At 38.6% G+C, this 20,591-nt stretch overlaps 1 protein-coding gene across 2 annotated transcripts; it reads right to left on the minus strand.

Moving 5' to 3' along the window:
* Positions 1–1,684: 1,684 nt before the first annotated feature.
* Positions 1,685–16,666, minus strand: lrp11 (low density lipoprotein receptor-related protein 11). Of its 2 annotated transcripts, none has more exons than XM_084090907.1 (9): positions 15,865–16,666; positions 12,430–12,587; positions 7,667–7,808; positions 6,838–6,963; positions 6,589–6,735; positions 5,576–5,746; positions 4,771–4,827; positions 3,246–3,347; positions 1,685–2,964 (listed from the first exon to the last, which is right to left on the minus strand). In XM_084090907.1, the coding sequence occupies exons 1-9, from the start codon at positions 16,481–16,483 to the stop codon at positions 2,810–2,812; spliced, it is 1,677 nt and encodes a 558-aa protein (XP_083947033.1). In that variant the 5' UTR covers positions 16,484–16,666; the 3' UTR covers positions 1,685–2,809. The 2 variants fall into 2 exon arrangements, with proteins under 2 accessions (XP_083947033.1, XP_083947034.1); XM_084090908.1 differs by having other exon boundaries at positions 2,154–3,050.
* Positions 16,667–20,591: the final 3,925 nt, after the last annotated feature.

The raw sequence follows: 20,591 nt of genomic DNA on the forward strand, positions 1-20,591 counted from the left end.
CAAGTCTCATTTAAGGTCATACAGAAGCATCAGGCTTGTGGTGTATCATGCTGCGTTAAAAAAATATTCATTCACATGATTGATATTTTATGTTCAAATTTTCAAGGTACCATGATTTGAGACTGACTTAACTTATTTTGGCATACTATATAGGAGAGATAGTTGTGTCATTTTGCACTATCAACTGCAAGAATGCTTCTGATCTACAATCAATAGATCAGTGGAAGTCAACCCTGCTTTCGGAGAACTACCTGGCCCTGCTCCAGCACACCTGGTCACGTGCTTCAGGTGTGTTTCATCGGCATCTCTAGGTTCTGCACCAGCCGTTCGTAAGGTCTTAAAGGAACACTCCACCGTTTTTGGAAATAGGGCTTATTCACCTTCTTTCCTACATTTAGATAGGTGGGTAAATGCATTTTTGTCTCAGTGCATGCGTTGTTTTAGTTTGACAGGGTCGGCGCTAGCTTAGCTTAGCTTAATGAATGGAATCTTTTGTTGCCAGCTAGCATGTCCTGAGTAAAAGTGATAAATAAATAAAAACCCACCTAATTACTTTTTGTGGCCTGCGTATTCACAATAAGTACAAATAGTGATGCAGATTAACACTAGGCGATTTCCTAGGCAGATATTGACTTGGGACTATATTAGGTGGAAGCACAGGCGAAGCACTGCTACTTGGGCGCAGAGATATCACGCAACACATGAAATCCCACGACTTCTGTCAACATACCAGCGTGAATAGTAGCTGGCTATTTTTCCTACAGTACATGAATGGCGATGAACATGGCTAATTTTGTGAGAGACGAAGAGGATTCTCAGACAGTCAAGATCCAGAACCATACCTCTATGAACCAGAGTTTTCAGAAGAGGAAATAGAACGACAGGAGGAGGAGGTTGCGATCGCTCAACAGTCTGAGGACGTGAGGATGAGAGCCAACATGAACTGGTGGTGTGAATGTGGGGGAATATGCCAGTCTATGCCGACTGAAATAGAGTGTCTGTGCTGTGGCGAATGGGACAAGTTACTGCCATCGATGACCAGGCTCAGCGCGTCAGATCAAGATGAGCGTGCCCGCAGTTGTCACAGCTACCGAGGATTTCACGACGTTGATCCATCCTGCAGTAACTTTTACTCAATTTTTTTTCCGGTGTGATAAACTGGAAAAAAAGCCCCACGCCGAATGGACCAAATGGACAGCTGTCCACAGAGTAAGTGATTATTTTAAACATGACGCATATATAGATCGACCCATATTATACCTGTATTCACATTCACATATTATACCACATATTCACATTTCATGTGTTGCGTGATATCTCTGCACCCAAGTAGCAGTGCTTCGCCTGTGCTTCCCCCTAATATAGTCCCAAGTCAATATCTGCCTAGGAAATCGCCTAGTGTTAATCTGCATCGCTATTTGTACTCGTTGTGAATACGCAGGCCACAAGAAGTAATTAGGTGGGTTTTTTTTATTTTTTTTATCACTTTTACTCAGGACATGCTAGCTGGCAACAAAGGATTCCATTCATTAAGCTAAGCTAAGCTAGCGCCGACCCTGTCAAACTAAAACAATGCATGCACTGAGACAAAAATGCATTTGCCCACCTATCTAAATGTGGGAAAGAAGGTGAATAAGCCCTATTTCAAAAAACGGTGGAGTGTTCCTTTAAACTAGAAGTCCACACTCGGGTCATGGGAATTACTAGCTGGTTTGCAACTAATAACATTCTGAAACTGTATTTGAATTTAATAAGGAGCCACAAATAAATAATTTTACTACAAAAAATAAAAAAAAATTATTACATTTATTATGATTGAGTAAATTTGTCATTTATAACACATAGGCGTTCAAGACAAGTCATTTATTCACGTAATGTTCTCTCTTTTAAAATCTAAACGAGTGTAAATGTCAACATCATTTGTGTCTCAAGGATTGAAGTCTGATTTTGATGCAGTTTGATATATACTGACATATGCTGCGTTACTCCTTGTCGTAGACTGGTAGAAATATTTTGTTTATACGCAGAGTCAAATAAGCTTAATGGTGCAAAAATATTTAGTTGTGCGCAAGATGTGATTTAGGCTTCACACTGCGAGCCTCAGTGCTCACGACCGATTTACTGCTCAGATCTGATTTTTTTATATTTTTTTTGTAACTGTTCACACTGTTGTTTTAAATGTGGCCAATATCAATATATTTATAGTGTGATCTCCCACGAAGCCAGCGGATTTATGCGCAGGCGATATAAAAAACAAAGACGAGGATGTGAAAAAGAGAGCAGAGATTTTAAACATTTATGATACGAGCCCTCGTGTTTTGCTTACAGAGCCGTCACTGTAATACTAATGAGCTCTGATCACTGTCCTTCACTGACTACCTTTCACAACTGTCTTGATAACTTCGGGTGTGTAAAATCTTTGAAGTGACTCCCATGAGCACAGAACTGAGACAAATGTTGATCTAGAGTGACATGAAAGTCACATTAATTCTGTTCAGACTGCGGTCGCGTTACAAAACATCTGACCTGTGTCGGATTAGGACCAGATATTGAAGTGGCACAAACCGGAGTTAAAAAGATTTTGAGTTTGTGCCGTTCACACTGTCATGACAAAAACAGATTTGGGCCACATTTGCCTGCAGTCTGAACATGGAGACTAGAGGCTGTCACTGTAACTTACGCACAGCTGGTGCATCATGAGCAGGGCTGGCTACTCCTGCTTCACTCTTTTCACAACTAAAGTATCCTCTACCACACACACTCATGCACAAACAGTGCATCAGATCGGAAGGTTGATTAACAGATTCTGCTACAGATACATGCCATTGATGAGGTAATCGGACTCTTCTGTGGTGAGAGGCAAAGCTTTCTTCAGTCTGCGACGCACGAGCCAGAGCCTGACGCCCGCCATCAGCAAGAGCAGAGCGCTGATGATCAGACCCAGAGCCAGCGGGAGGATTGCACCTACACACACACACACACACACACACAATGAGACAACAAGAGCAGAGCGCTGATGATCAGACCCAGAGCCAACGGGAGGATTGCACCTACACACACACACACACACACACACACACAATGAGACAACAAGAGCAGAGCGCTGATGATCAGACCCAAAGCCAGCGGAGGATTGCACCTACACACACACACACAATCACACTTCAAATGTTTGAGGAAATACACACACACAGAAGTATAAGTGACATGTGTGTATGTTTGGGGACTCGTGAAGTAAAACACACCTGATTCAGGGGGTGGGTGTCCTTCCAGCACACGGTATATTTTAGACTCTGGCTCTAAGAGAGGATTCTGCAGCTTCTCCTCATGGGCCGAGGCTATGGGAGCTGCACACAGAAGAGCAGCCTTTTAATCTGATCAAAAGCAAAGTTAACACAAGGACATTACAGAGTCTGACTACTATGAAAGCTTGTTTCCGCCACAGAATAAAACATTTTACAAGAAAATTGCAACTTTTTTTCTCACAATTGCGATTTTACATCTTGCAGTTCTGACTTTATATCTCGCAATTGCGTGTTATAAAGTCAGAATTGCGAGATGTAAACGACAATTGTGAGAAAAAGTCACAAATTGTGTTATAAAGTCAGAATTGCGAGATGTAAACGCGCAATTGTGAGAAAAACAGTCACAAATTGTGTTATAAAGTCAGAATTGCGAGATGTAAACGCGCAATTGTGAGAAAAAGTCACAAATTGTGTTATAAAGTCAGAATTGCGAGATGTAAACGCGCAATTGTGAGAAAAACAGTCACAAATTGTGTTATAAAGTCAGAATTGCGAGATGTAAACGCGCAATTGTGAGAAAAAGTCACAAATTGTGTTATAAAGTCAGAATTGCGAGATGTAAACGCGCAATTGTGAGAAAAACAGTCACAAATTGTGTTATAAAGTCAGAATTGCGAGATGTAAACGCGCAATTGTGAGAAAAAGTCACAAATTGTGTTATAAAGTCAGAATTGCGAGATGTAAACGCGCAATTGTGAGAAAAACAGTCACAAATTGTGTTATAAAGTCAGAATTGTGAGATGTAAACGCGCAATTGTGAGAAAAACAGTCACAAATTGTGTTATAAAGTCAGAATTGCGAGATGTAAACGCGCAATTGTGAGAAAAACTCACAAATTGTGTTATAAAGTCAGAATTGCGAGATGTAAATGCGCAATTGTGAGAAAAACAGTCACAAATTGTGTTATAAAGTCAGAATTGCGAGATGTAAATGCGCAATTGTGAGAAAAACAGTCACAAATTGTGTTATAAAGTCAGAATTGCGAGATGTAAACGCGCAATTGTGAGAAAAACAGTCACAAATTGTGTTATAAAGTCAGAATTGCGAGATGTAAACGCGCAATTGTGAGAAAAAGTCACAAATTGTGTTATAAAGTCAGAATTGCGAGATGTAAACGCGCAATTGTGAGAAAAAGTCACAAATTGTGTTATAAAGTCAGAATTGTGAGATATAAAGTCGCAATTGCGTGTTATAATAGCTTTTTTATTTATTATTTTTTATTCTTATTTTAAAACAAGCTTCCATAGACTACACTAACTGAAGTCACACAAAAAACAATAATGGGGCATGAGACACAAACACGCATTGTTGATGTTAACAGTACATTGTTCGTGAAAGCACTTTGATTTTCACTTTAAGGGGAAACTATATTCTTCTTTGAAATCAATGAAATCACGGAGTGAACGTGCATTAGATTTACATTGTTAAAATCATGTGAAACAAGCCCTGATGTTGTTGTACATACATGTGTATATTGTCCTGCTGGGTAATGGAGTTGCAGTGGCCTGATGTTTTGTTACTGCTGAAAGATGGCAAAAGAATCATTTTTAGAGTCACAGCATTCTCAATAAAATCAATTTTATTTTATACATTTAATCAGCTAATCAGAGAATAGTGATGGGTGATTTCAAAACTCTGCTTCATGAAGAATTTGTGAATCTTTTGTTTCGATTCAGTGGTTCAGAGCGCATATCAAACGGCCAAAGTCACGTGATTTCAGCAAACAAGGCTTCGTTACGTCATAATTGTTTCGAAACGTTTCGAAATGTCAATGGTTCACCGCTGGTGGGCGATGATCTCTGTGAACCCATGAATCATGAGGAGTCACTGAGATTGGCGAACCACTGAACAAGTGTCTGTGGGTTTTACCTGATCTCTGATCATATATATACATTTGTAGACGTTTTAATTAGACTTAAGTATAATTAAAAGGAATAATAGTAGTTAATAGCCTCTTATAGGCCTGTTTAGCTGAGCCATCCATGGAATAAACAAAACAAGCCCTGAAAATTGATAAAAGAACACTTGATATGTAATCTTATTAGATGATTAGTTAATTGCATTTGAAAGATTTGACTTTCAAGAAAGCGTTTGCAATGGGTTTGTAAAAGGTTGTTTTAGGCATGTTTGGCCTGAGTTTCTGTTGCATTTCCACTGTTCTGACCAGCAGAGGTCACAGTGAATCATTTTACGAAGCAAGCGGTTCAATTGATTCGAAACTTTGAAAAGCTTTGTTTCTCCCATCACTGTCAAAGGGGGTCGAGTCTCACATGGTTTCTGAATGCACTCATTCACACAATCCGACTTCTGGAGGAAGTTGTTGTGGTTTCCTTTGCAGCCGCCGTACTGGAAGTGCTGGCAGTCTCCCGTTTCAGGATCATAATACCAGCGTGGGAAAACCCCTTTACACGGGCCGGCCACTGGGGGCGCTGCACAGGGATCTGACACACACACACACACACACAGACACGTTTGCTCTCCACACACTATCAAGTGTGTAGACATAGGCCGCATTTACACTACAGGTCTTGATGCCCAATTCCGATTTGTTGACTATATCTGATTGTTTTGACGACCAGCTTACATCTTCTTTTAAAAGTGACTCAAAACCGATATCTGCATTTTTACTATACACTTGGCGAAACGTACTGTCCAGGAAAAGCTTAGGCCAAAAATGAACTAAAAATGGCGCAAATTGCAATGGACGCAGATGAAATTATATTACATTATTATATTATTTTGCTTTCCGCACCATCTTTAACAGTCGGCAAAACATTTGTCTCTTAAGCCGGAGGAAAAAAAAGAGGAGAGCCCTTGTTGCAGCTTTGGCATTGAAAAGAGTCATGTGATCATGTGATGAGTTGCTACATCCGATTCATATCAGATTTATTTCCACATATGAATGAGGTCTGAAACCGATCTGAGAATATGGGAATCCATGTGCTTGTTTGCTGCTTACACATTCGTGGGTCATATCTGACCTGTGCCACAAAAAAATAAAAAATTCGGAATTGGGTCACTTGAACCATGTAATGTAAACATGGCCATAGACAGGCTTTGTTAATGAAAGCTGTTGGAAGAGAATGGAAGGAAAGGAGTGGATGAATTCTGAACTCATCATGAGTGATTTGTCTTCAATAGTGTCTTGCTTATTTAAAGGCATAAACATTCTTCAAGACATTTAGTGTGAGTAACTAAATAATGATGAAATTTTCACTTTTGATGAGCTATTCCTTTGAATGTGTGTGTGCGTGTGCTTTGAATGATGTATCTTGAGCATTACCTTGGTTGATGAAGCCATAATGTTGGTGTTGTTCAGGTTTAGGGCTGTCAGCGAGCTGTATCTCTGATGGTGTCTGGGCTCCTGCTTTAGGTTTTTGTATATCTAGCCCATGTTTAGAGGAGGGGTTGGACTTGTGACCAGTATCAACTATAAAACAGACCAAACACTTTTATACATCTTAAAATAATTGGGGTACTGAAAAGGCTTTTGAGAAGATGGCCGGAGAATGGCTTGGTGGTCTAGGCTTACAGTTTTGGCAGAAATCTTCATCTGATCGGTCAGGGCAGTGTTGCTTTCCATCGCAGGCATAACCGATGTCAATACAGCAGCCATCATCACACATGAACTGATAGCGAGAACAGTGACCTGTACACACTTCAGAGAAACACACACATCTGTGGCACGTCCATACAGATTCATGTTTACAGTTAATTAACCCCAACCGGGCAATTACAAGGGTCTCCACATAACATCAGAACAATACGTTAAGAAACCAAGACAATAAAAACACATGTACAGCAGTAAGAAAACAGCGTTAAAGGTCATATATTATGATTAAACAAATATTGTTTTACAAATAATAATAATAATCAAAAAGTGGAGCAATTGACTAGTCGATTAGTGAGGTCAACTAATGAGATTACCTAGACTATTTTCCTCTTACTAGTGTTTTTATTTCTTGCGGTTGTACTGTAGTTTTAAGGGGGTGAATTTAGAAAAGCAACTTCCAAAATCCCTGTTTATATACATGTACACACACACACATATATATATATAGATATAGATATATTTCACAATACACATTGTTTCAAACCATTGTTTCATTCAATTTGGACCGAATTTGGGACCAAAAATTATGTTGATCTAAATTGGTATTATCTAATTGTGTAGTTAAACAGTTGACAGCTATTCAACCTTATCATCTGTGAGACTAACAGAAGGATGATTTGATAACTCTGAGTTCTTGTCATATTTTATTACCATTTTCTAAACTATAGTGAATAAACAATGATAATGTGAGAAATGTTGAAGATATCTGAATAAATTTAGTTTTGACTGTAAAGCAGTAATGTCTGACCTTCAGCGTTTGGCGCAGGGGCGAGCACACTGACCGACACGTTGTCAGAGCTCTTCTGTCCCGCTGTGTCGGTGACGGTGATCTCAAAGGTGTAAATCCCTTCTCTGAGACCGCTCAGCTTCAGCAGGCCTGGGTGAGTCACCTGCACAGATCAGACGACATAAGACCAGTAACACTCAGACGACAAGACCAGTAAACACTCAGATGACAAGACCGAAACTCTCAGACCAGTAAACACTCAGACCAGTAAACACTCAGACCAGTAAACACTCAGACCAGTAAACACTCAGACGACAAGACCGAAACTCTCAGACCAGTAAACTCTCAGACCAGTAAACACTCAGACCAGTAAACACTCAGACGACAAGACCAGTAAACACTCAGACGACAAAACCAGTAAACACTCAGACGACAAGACCGAAACTCTCAGACCAGTAAACACTCAGACCAGTAAACACTCAGACCAGTAACCACTCAGACGACAAGACCGAAACTCTCAGACCAGTAAACACTCAGACCAGTAAACACTCAGACCAGTAAACACTCAGACCAGTAAACTCTCAGACCAGTAAACACTCAGACCAGTAAACACTCAGACCAGTAAACACCAGTAAACTCTCAAACCAGTAAACACTCAGACCAGTATACACTCAGACCAGTAAACACCAGTAAACACTCAGACCAGTATACACTCAGACCAGTAAACACCAGTAAACTCTCAGACCAGTAAACACTCAGACCAGTAAACTCTCAGACCAGTATACACTCAGACCAGTATACACTCAGACCAGTAAACTCTCAGACCAGTAAACACTCAGACCAGTAAACACTCAGACCAGTAAACTCTCAGACCAGTAAACACTCAGACCAGTAAACACTCAGACCAGTAAACACTCAGACCAGTAAACACTCAGACCAGTAAACACTCAGACCAGTATACACTCAGACCAGTAAACACCAGTAAACTCTCAGACCAGTAAACACTCAGACCAGTAAACACTCAGACCAGTAAACACCAGTAAACTCTCAGACCAGTAAACACTCAGACCAGTATACACTCAGACCAGTAAACACCAGTAAACTCTCAGACCAGTAAACACTCAGACCAGTAAACACTCAGACCAGTAAACACTCAGACCAGTATACACTCAGACCAGTAAACACCAGTAAACTCTCAGACCAGTAAACACTCAGACCAGTAAACACTCAGACCAGTAAACACTCAGACCAGTAAACACTCAGACCAATATACACTCAGACCAGTAAACACCAGTAAACACTCAGACCAGTAAACACTCAGACCAGTAAACGCCTCGTTCACTGGGAGTCTGTAACTGCTGTGAAAGATTACTGCTGGTCAACTAAATCAAAGCTGCTGGAATACCAATAATTTTGTCACATGCAAAATAATGCACGTCACTCACTACGCAACAAATAACGGCATGCGCTTGTTGATTCGCATTGAAGCAAAAGCGAAGATTAAAAAGCATTTGGTTAACAGAAAAGACATTGTTATTTTCCTGCACTGTATTGATCTGTCCACCTTAAACACATTTTTGCTGACGAGGATGAAAGAGGAAGGGAGGAGATGACTGGGTGACAGGATTTAGTTTGAATAAGAATGTGACTGACACAAACATAAAACAAATAAATGTAACCGCTTGTGGACAGCAATCGATACTTTGTGTTTGTTGTACTTAAAGCGTTTAAGTTTTGCCACATGATGCTGTGATTGCTTAAAAGGCATTCAAACTAAAAGCAGTTTGCAGTGATAAAGCAACTGGGAGTCAGATTTGGCAGTTTTAAGCAACACGAGTAACAAAGTTGATCTGAGTCAAACTACTGCAAATGAGTAGTGATACAATATGCGGTGACTAAGGGCCCTATTTTAACGATCTAAGCGCATGGTCTAAAGCGCAGGGCGTAAGCGCACTTAGGGCACGTCCAAATCCACTTTTGCTAGTTTAACGATGGGAATAATGGTCAGCGCTTTCAGCGCATCATGGTCTAAAAGGGTTGTCCCTTGGTTGAGACCAACTAAACAATTGAATTAAACTTCAAATATCTTTTTTCCGAAGGTGGTTTCTGTCATTTACTGTAGTTTTTATCACGCTGATGTAAATTCAAGTGTTTGTTTTTAAAATAAGTTTGTTTTTAGTTAGTTATTTGATGCTATAAAAACGGTGGTGTGACGTCATGATTGACAGCTGTGATTGACAGGTTCTCTGAGCGAAGTAGTCACTGAAGCACCAACAGACTTTTTTTCGGGATCTTCGGAGGACTGGGGAAATTGAACCTTTAAATTTAATATCTAAATTTCTATAATTAATTATTTCACACCGAGAGTGAGGGCGGGGCCTTGATTTCGCGGCTTTACTTCCTGCACTGTTAACCCTTGCTGTAAAATTCTGACAATATTATACCATTTTCCATTAAAACAGTAATATACCGTAGAAAATAAAAGTAGCCTACAGGAATATACTGTGAATTAACAGCGCTCAAAGTCGACACTCAGAGGCTGTTTTCCCAATCACACCCTATACCCTCATTCACTATTCCCTACATTAGTTCACTAATATAGTCCACTTGAATGAAAAGAAGTGAGTGAATTGAGACACTGATGAACACCTGATAAGCAGAATCACTGAAGGACAGAGAAACAAGAACAGAAAAAAGAGAAACACAAAAACTACAACTGACTTCCAGCCACACTGAGTGTGAAACCAGTTTACAAACCAGTTTACGATTATTTATTTCATACATTTACAAAAGTTCTTGTTGAGAATTAACAGAGATTTAGTTATTAATAAAATTTGTTGTCACCATGATGGAGATCAGTATTTGCTTTAGTTGGTCTCTTGTCCCTTGACTTCTTACCATTCATCTCTCTCTTTGGTTGCTGTAACAGTGAGTTTATAAAACACTTTTGTTATGGCAAGAAAAAGTCAAGAGGAAGATGATCAGGTGTTTTTGGCTTTTGTGATGATGTCACAATCATCCTAGACATGTCTGATTCTCTGATCTTTTCTGTATTTATTCTTTGAATTTATGGGTATTTCATATTTAGCATATATCTGTGAATCTACAAAATGAAATCAATATTTCTGTAATCAGGTCTTCTAAAGAATATTGTAATCATATAGTGCATTCAATTTTATTTTACTCCTGCTTGACTGAGACCCACACAGATATCAACAATCAGCACATGAATCTCAACAATGGTGAAAAGTTTCATGTCGCAATGCATGCTGGGTTCCAGGATAATATAAAACTCCCAGCATGCACTGCAGCATGAATAATAATAATAATAATAAAAAAATATTGCCACCATTGTTGAGATTCATGTGCTAAATTGTGATATCTCGGTGTTTCTAAAACAGTGTAGCTCTGTTTCTCTGGTTATGCATCATGTGTTAAAAAAAAAAGAGTCATTGTATCTTATTGCTGCGTTTTCACAGTGGTGGTAATGTAACACTTTTGATTGAGGATTAAACTCTGAATAAGTGAGAATGAATTCCTTAGTGAATGAACAGGCAATATGATGATTTTGTCATCATAATCATTATAACTGCAGTCATTCATAAACTGTGTGTGCACAAGTGTGACTTGCAAAAACACAGCTAAAGCAGCAAAAGAAAAACTAATATTTTAGCATCAGCATCCCAACTAAAGCAAGCACTGATCTCTATAACGGTAACTTCAAACCAAACATTTTCAATTAAACATCTCAATAACAACTTCTGTATGACAGAAATAAAGTCATACTGGTTAATAATAAGTGTAATAATGTGTAATGGCTGGAAGTCAGTCATAGTTATTGTGTTTCTCTATTTTCTGTTCTTGTGTTTCTCTTTTCTTCAGTGATTCTGCTTACAGTCACTTACATATTCCCTTAATTATCTCACTGCATCGTTACTTTTTACTCGTAGTGTGGATTTCCCTGAGGGGTTGAAAGGGTTAACTGTGTAAGATAAAAAAGACACACCCACAAAATGTATTTTAACAGTAATAAACTGTAAGTTATAAAACAGGTTTATACTGGCAACACTGTTGCCAGTAGTTTACTGTAAAATTATTTTTTTGGGTCACCGTTGTGCAGAAGAATAGAGCCTGCGCTTCAGTCCAGCAGAAGATCTACAAACATTGATGATATGCTGCATGTTGCTTTATTTAACAGGCGGTGATTGTGTAGTTGCTGATCCAGTGGAAATCTTTTTATGTACAATAGTTTTTTAGTGGTCTCAAATGAAAGAAGTTCACAGTAATACTTTGCTCACATTATTAATGCATTATAAATTTTAGTTAATACATTTAAATGACAGTTGGTCAATTTAAGGCAGTCGGTTTCTGCAAGTGTAATTAGTTAACTATAATTTAGTGCATTTTTACAGAAACAAACTAGATTACAGTAAAGAACTGTACAATTAACAGTATTTTACAACAGTGTTGCCAGTATTTTACTGTAAAAAAACCCGGTAAGGTCTAACAGTGTGCTCACGACTGCGCAGGTCTGGTCCCGAGATCGCTACTGCGCAGACTCAAGCCCCAAGATGTCAGCGCCATATCGGGACACTGGCGGCATCAGTTCTCACCAATGGAAGAGAGCGAAGGGGCATCGTCCATATTTTCTTAAAGTCTATGGTACAAACCAAGAGTACAGCGAGGGTTTTCTCAAACGTTGCTAAGTCCGACTGGTCAGGATGTTCACATAGAGCAATGTCGAGTGTTAAACTTTGAGAGATGACTGACTGTGACTGGTTTACCTTCATTTTAACGGAGGGGTCTCCTTTCACAAGAGCCCAGTCATAATGTATGATGTCATGATCATCGGTGCTGTCTCTGCCGTCCAGCACCGCCCAGTCCGTCGGCAGCTGGACCACCAGATCCTGACCCGCATCACTGCGGGGCGGCTCATCCAAAACTGTGGGACCCAAACACAGGAAAATCAAGTTTTTTGTGCCAACACTATTTAAAACTACAGCCTTTAAGTTCAATGTACAATAGATGGGACTGTACACAGATTTATGTTTTTAATCTTAAAGGATTAGAATTAAAATTTCCTGATAATTTACTCTCCCCCACGTCATCCAAGATATTCATGTCTTTCTTTCTTCAGTCGAAAAGAAATGAAGGTTTTTGAGGAAAACATTCCAGGATGTTTCTCCATATAGTGACTTCAATGGGGTCCAACAGGTTGAAGGTCCAGATGTGAGTTTCAGTGCAGCTTCAAAGTCTCGACACGATCCAGTCGAGGGATAACAGTTTTATCTAGACAAACCAGCGGCCATTTTATTAAACAATAAACATTTATATACTTTTTAACCACAAATACTCGTCTTGCACGTCCATGATTTCATGCATTACGTAATCAGGTTGAAAGGTCACACATGTTCCAGTTAAAAAAAATCCATCTCATTTTCTCCTCCAACTTCGAAAATCATCTGATGTAGTTTTTTTACCTTTTATTTTTATTTTTTATTTTTTTGTAAATGGCGTTTGACTCAGTCTTTGCACGCTGGCTTTGTAAACACTAGGAAAATCAAAAACTTCCGCCTACGTCACGCTTGACCTTTCAATGTGTGTCGCATCACAGAGCTAGTGCGAGACGCGCATTTGTGGTTAAAAAGCAGATAAATGTTTTTTTGTTTTTTTTAGAAAATGTTATTTATTACTTGGCTGGGATCGTGTTGAGCCTTTGAAGCTGCACTGAAACTGCAATTTGGACCCCATTGAAGTCCATTTTATGGAGAAAAATCCTGGAATGTTTTCCTCAAAAACCTTCAATTCTTTTCGACTGAAGAAAGAAAGACATGAACATCTTGGATGACGTGGGGGCGAGTAAATTATCAGGACATTTTTATTCTGAAGTGAACTAATCCTTCAAGTGAACTCTTGCACACGGGAATAGTGGATGCAAAAAGGAAGACTCTGATAAGAAATACTCTGGAGGGAGGTGGGAATGCTTTGGACTTCAGTACTCTCAAGATTGGCTGGATTAAACGCTGCCTGCATGCTGATCCTAATATGTTATGGTTTAACATACCTAAATTCATCTTTGAAAAATGTGGGGGGTTATTTTTTTTATTGTCTTGCAATTTTAAATGCAACAAAGTTCCAGTCAAGCTTGCTAATTTTCATAAGCAAGCCCTGGAGGCCTGTAAACTTGCCTTTAGCCACAATTCTTCCCCTCATATGAGTATGATATGGAACAATCAGAATGTGCTGCGTGGAAAAAATATATATCTTTATTAAGAATTGGGTTGACAAAGGTGTAATTTTTGTTTTGGATTTGTTAAAGAAGGACGGCAGCTTTTTTTCCCATACTGAATTTACTGACATTTTTGGAGTGGATTCCTCACCTTAAGTTTATGACTGGGTTATTAACTCTATTTCACCTAAACTTTTGCATATGGTTAGGTCATACTGTAGTTACAGAGTATCAGTCTGTGAAATGCCCCAATTATCCATAGGAGGATTGGAGCTTTCCGATGTCAAATGTAACAATTTTCCAATGTAACAATTTTTGGATTAGAAGATTCCTTATTAGGAAAATCAGCTGTCATCCCAAAGCTTTTTTCAAATGGAAATAAAATGATCCTTCTCTTTCTACTATTAATAAATGGACTGGCATTAATGAGTTTCTGTTGCCAACAAATGGAAAGAGCTTCACTTTAAAATTCTACATAATTACTATCCCTGTAACTCTCTTCTTTAAGTTTAGGTTAGACATCTCTTCACATGCACATTCTGTAACTCTAATCTTGAAGTTCTGGAAAGAAGTCTGGCTTATTTTCTCTGCTTATAACAAACTTTTTATTTTTGAGATTATGAATGTGCTGTTTTTGATTTGGGACTCCGGGTCAAAAGAGACGGACGACAGATTAAAACTCTACGTGGCCAGTTTCATCTCCATAAATGTAAAGTCATTTACAAGTTGCCCAAGTTACTCTATGACTCTCGTTGATCAGCTAACAAGAAAGCCGCTAAAACTGCTCTGTTGTTTAAAAAAAATGATGGTTTCATTATAAGTAACCTCCTGATTTCATGAAGATGACAATTTTTAATAAAAAAAACAAAACAAGTTATTTATTTCTATTTATTTTTATTCATGCATTGTATGTTTAATTTCTATTGCTTTAAATGTTTTATGAATTATTTTTTTGTAGACTATCTCCTACTGTATTTTCTTTACTGCCTTGCTTTACCTTGAGTTTCTTATCCTATTTTTTGTGTGTAATACATGTATCTCCTGTGATCTTTGTTCAATAATAAAAAAGAGTGGATGCAGAGAAGGAAGCAGAGTTTCTTGAAAGTCTCAGAGTTTCAAGTATTTTTCCTACAGAATCCTCTATAGAATCTACTCTATACACTTCTGAAAAATATTAAATGTGTACTACAATTCAAAAGTTTGGGGTCGTTAAGATTTTGCTCACTAATGCTGCATTTATTTGATCAAAATTTCAGTAAAAGTGTAATACTGTGAAAATATTGTTGGAATTTAAAATAACTCTATTAACTCTAATAAAAATATTTATTCCTGTGATGGCAAAGTTGAATTTTCAGTCTTCAGTGTCACATGATCCTTCATAAATCATTCTAATTTGCTGATTTGCTGCTCAAGAAACTTTCTTTATTGACTGCCTTCATGTGCTTCTTAAGTCGTGATTAGTTCATTGCATTCAAGTGCTTTTGTTTATTCTAGGTTTATTCTCACCTATTAATTGGGAAAATTATATTGGTAACACTTTACTATAAGGTTCATTAGTTAACATTAGTTAATGTATTAACTAACATTAACAATGAGCAATACATTTGTTACAGTATTTATTAATGTTAGTTAATAAAAATACAGCTGTTTATCATTTATGTTAGTTCACAGTGCATTAACTAATGATAACAAATACAACCTTTGATTTTAATAATGTATTAGTAAATGTTATAATTTAATTAAGATTAATAAATGCTGTAGAAGTATTGTTCAACTAATGAACCTTAATGTAAAGTGTTACCATTATATATTCACTCTTATGATCCTTCAGAAAGCATTCTAACATGCTGACTGCTAAAGAAACTTTGCTATTAGGCCTATAGGCTGATTATTTATTATCAATGCTGAAAACAGTTGTGCTGCCTCATATTTTTGTGGAAATCTCGTCTCATTTTTGGCCCATACATTCACTACAACCGGAGAAACCCACCCTCCGTCAGGGACTCCTCCTCCCCCATCCCATAAGCGGGTCTCCCCCCGGCCGCAGTGTCGGGACGGCCCGGTGCAGCAGAGGGGTCTCCCCCCGGGGGCTCGCGGGCTCTGGTGCTGTTGTCTGCCCGGCTGTAGGTGCTGAAGCCCGGCTGGAAGGAGAACGAGCACACACTCCTGCCTCCGTAGGTGCAGTTGAACAGGTAACAGCGCAGACTGCCGTCCGGCTGCGTGAGCTCCTCCTGGATGATGGCGTCAGTGCAGTGCGGGAGCGCGCAACACGCGTGCACGCAGTCCCTCCAGCTGAACACGCGCTGCGGCGCGGACAGGAACGCGCCGCCCTGCTCGATGGACGCGCTGGCGCGGATGATGCGCTCCTCCTGCGCCTGAAAGCCCCCGACACAGCGGTCCCCGTCCCCATCACCCCCTCTCGGGCCTGGCTCGTCCTGCTGGAGCTGCTTGCGGAACTCCTCCAGCAGTTCCTCCACGCCCGATATTTGGGATTTGAGTTCAGATGTTGGAGAGGAGGAGCGCGTCATCAGGACCGTCCTCGTCACGCAGAGAAGGAGAGAGCAGATGAGCGCTCGCTGGACATTATGATGAAGCGCAGAATGAAGCATAGTTGCGCTGTAAACGCTCCTTTCCCACGGTGGAAACGATCGCACGCTTTCTCTCACATCATATTCGAGATTCAACGTGTCAGTTTACGACGTAAGAATCGCCGTTTTGCGCATTTCATTAGAACAGCACGAAGCACCTGTCGTCTCCACTGGCGCTGAGCTGGAGTCAGCATCCGTGAATGCAGTGATGTGTTGCAATGCTGAGTCCCTGCAGGGGGCGCTCTGTGGCTCACACTGACGCTGCCTCACGTGCTGTGGGAGATTTACTACTGCCCACTTCCCACTTCTTCCCACAGAAATCGCGATTTGTTTATTATTGACAGTGTTGGGAAAGTTCACTTTCTACATGAACTAGTTCAAAGTTCAGTTCACAAATTTTAAAATGAACTAGTTCAGTACATAGTTCATATACTCAAAATTTTGAACTAAGTTCACAGTTCCAAAAATGAACTAGTTCATAGTTCTTTTTTTCCATGTTGCTGCGAGATATTATTTTTCAAAATGATTACCACAGCCCATATAGAACCACAGACAATTATTTTTATCAGTTTTAACACTGAAGCTATGCGTCAGATTTTTCCCATCCTCACCGACCTTGTCATAAAACTCGTTTAAATGATCATACGACGCACGTAACGTAAGTGATGAGTCGTTCATGAACGATCCATTCATTGCGTCTGTCACGTGACAAATGAATGAAAGACTCGGAAGGTAAAGTAATTATTTATGTTCTCTGTAAACGATTTTTTAATTCAGAATATTATCAAGATTGCGTAGGTGGATGTGTTCGGGGAATTTGCCATGTTCAGTTCATGTTCGCCCAAAATATGAACGAGTTCATGAACTATCGTTCAATGAACGCGTTCAGGCACAACACTGATTATTGACCCTTTTTTTATCAACAATTAATATACAACTATCCAAAAAGTTGACATTAGTGGTATCCACATGATATGTACATTTGATGGAAGGTCTTAGACAGTTCATTTTCTATGCAAATAACAAAACTGTCATCAATATATCTCTGAAACAAAATAATGTTTTCAAAAAAGGATTATTATTGAAAACATACCTGTCCTCTAAAAAACCCAAATATAAATTTACATATAAAGGAGCTTTTTCTTGTTTGTATGTAAATATTAGGGATAATATGAATTGAATGTCAAGTCAAGTCAAGTCAGCTTTATTTATATAGCACTTTTTACAATACAGATCATGTCCAGTGTCCAATTTTTATCTTGGAAACTCGTATTTATGATGATTCCGAGAGCATGTGAAGGCAGCATTACAACACATATCAGAAATCAGGACGCTTTTTTTCAAAGGGTTGTTTTTGCATTAAATCTATTGACCCTTTTCACATTTCCGGTTTCCGACTTCTCAGTCATCATAGTTGGGTAAACTTCTATAACTTCAACTACATTAAATATATATATGTATATATTGTGTTCCCATTTGCTCAAATAGCAAAATAAAAACTCCACAGTAGTGTTTTCACAACTTACAATAAGGGGAAAAACAACAAATGAGACAGATTGATAACGGCAGTCGGGAGAGAGAAAGATGCCATTTTTACCGTCACTCCCATTGTCGCTGAATAAGAAACACCCTCACTGCAGCGTTTACTAGTTTTTTGTGATTTGATGCAAAGGTTATATAATACAAATAGTGTAATATAGCCTACAGTTTTTTAAATGAAAATATAAAAAACTTTGCTAGATTTACACGATGCTGATGACTGTGACCGTGATGAACGCGTATAATCACGGTCTGTGAAAAGTCCATTAATAGTAAATAATTCTAAACACATGTAAAACCCTAACATTGTGTACATGTTTAAATACACACACACACACACACACACCTGAACAACAAGCAGCCTTCTTCCAGGCCTTGTGAATTTTAATGGCACCCCTGATAAAAGATATGCAAACATGTTATTATTCATTGAGATACATGAAAGAGGGATTAATCGCCTCTATTAGACACTCTTCGGCATAATTTAAGGTTTTAAGGTAGCCTATATAGCATTTTTTTTTTTTTTTTTGGCCATACATGCTCTCTGCAGCATTATAAACCTTTGACTAACCTAACTGTGAACAGACCTCATCTGGCTTTTACTGAATTAGTTAGATAATAATGAACAATACTTTTACAGAATTTATTAGTCTATGTTAAATTAAATTTCTTAACACACGTGTGTGTGTGTGTGTGTGTGTGTGTGTGTGTGTGTGTGTGTGTGTGTGTGTGTGTGTCTTCACTCTTCTTTTCATTTATTTTTTAAATTGACAAAAATGACAAATGGGACGTTACGGTCTCATGGACAACAGACACACACATGCGGCAGCCACTGTTCACAAGGCCGAAAGTGCATATGAAGTGTGCCATTTGGGACAGGGACAAAGATATCAGCACACTTAGTATGTACTTGAAGTATACCAGGGTGGGATGCATATCGTTGCAATCTTTCAAATAAACACAAAACATAATAAAAGTAATAAAGTGTTTTTTTGGTAACACTTTACAATAAGGTTTATTAACTACATGAACTAATAATGAACATTATTATAATGTTTTTGGATACAGCATTTGGTTACAGTATACAGCATTTAAGAATTTATTAATCTTTGTTAATGTTAATTTCAACATTTACTAATACTTTATTAAAATCTTGTTAACATTAGTTAATGCACTGTGAACTGACATGAACTAACAATGAACAGATGTATATTTAAGTAACGTTAACAAAGATTAACAAATACAGTAACAAATGTATTGCTCATGGTTAGTTCATGTTAGTTAATACATTAACTAATGTTAACTAATGAACCTTATTGTAAAGTGTTTCCTGTTTTTATTATTATCATTATTATTATTATTATTTACACTTAGCATCACATATGCTTCTATTTAGGAAAAAATATATAATTAACAATAGTTACAACAGAGCCGTTTTTCATTTGTCATATGAATGAAATATACATTTGATTGTAATACCAAAATACTTAAGAAATAAGAAATATAGAAAGTCATGATAATCTTTTAAATGTCAAAACAGCAGCCTGAAGGTAATGAGAGGAATAGCTGTGAACTGAGAACTACTGGTTTACAAAGACATGCAATTCAAATTTCAAGAACTGATTTATTTGTATTTTATTCAAATTCTACTTCTAGCTTAAGGGTTAGTGAGGTAAATGTATTAGTGAGAAGGGTGTGCCTGCTTCTTTGAACACAACACATCTAATCTAGGAATTATTTTGGGCAGACAAACACGCATGTCTTGTGATGGCTGTAGGCGAGATCTGTATTTTGTTTTCATTGCAGTCAGAGCTGAAAATCCACTCTCACATAGGTAAGTGGTAGAAAAAGGTACTAAAATTGTGAGTGCAGCCGCTCCTAAGGTGGGATATTCCTCGGCAACAAAACACTCAGAACTGTCCAAGACTCTTTGGGCCCTTTCATAAACCTGTGCAATGCAGCACCAGGCGCGACGCAAGTGTTATTTGCTAGTTTCAGCCTGACGCAGTTTTCATTTTCACGTCCTGCGCCACGTTGTTTAAATAGCAAATGCATTTGTGCCCATCTGTTCGCCCATGGGCTGCTGGTCTGAAAACGAGGTGTGTTCAGGCGCATTGTTTGCGCGTTGCTATTTTGTGCATAAAGATATGGTGGAGTCCGGCTTGTCCTGTAGATGGTCTGCTTGTGCGCTTTAACCTCACGCACGAACAGATCCGTTTCCTCGCTAGAGAAGCGTTCAGTTTCTCCGCTTGCAAATTCCACCATGTAAATAGCGAATCCGCCACAGCGTGTGCGCAACTGACTTTTAAAGGGAATGGGAAATGAGACTCTGATTGGTTTATTGCACGTTACGCCCAAAACACACCCATTACTCATTAAAGGTACACTGTGAAGTATTTTATTAGCTAAAATTAATGTCTTTATTCATTAGTATGTCCTCATTGGTGTAAAATTACCTCTGCCAATGATCTGACCGATCCTCGTAAGCGAAGAATTTCTTATCTTTATTTACATGGGCCATCTTGAACGGTTCTGCCGTCTCTCTCAATTAAAGGAAAAGGAAGACTTTTTTTTTGAGGTTAGGATATCT

This window comes from Abramis brama (genome assembly GCF_963993115.1).
Source record: "Abramis brama genome assembly, chromosome: 18".
NCBI lineage: Eukaryota > Metazoa > Chordata > Actinopteri > Cypriniformes > Leuciscidae > Abramis > Abramis brama.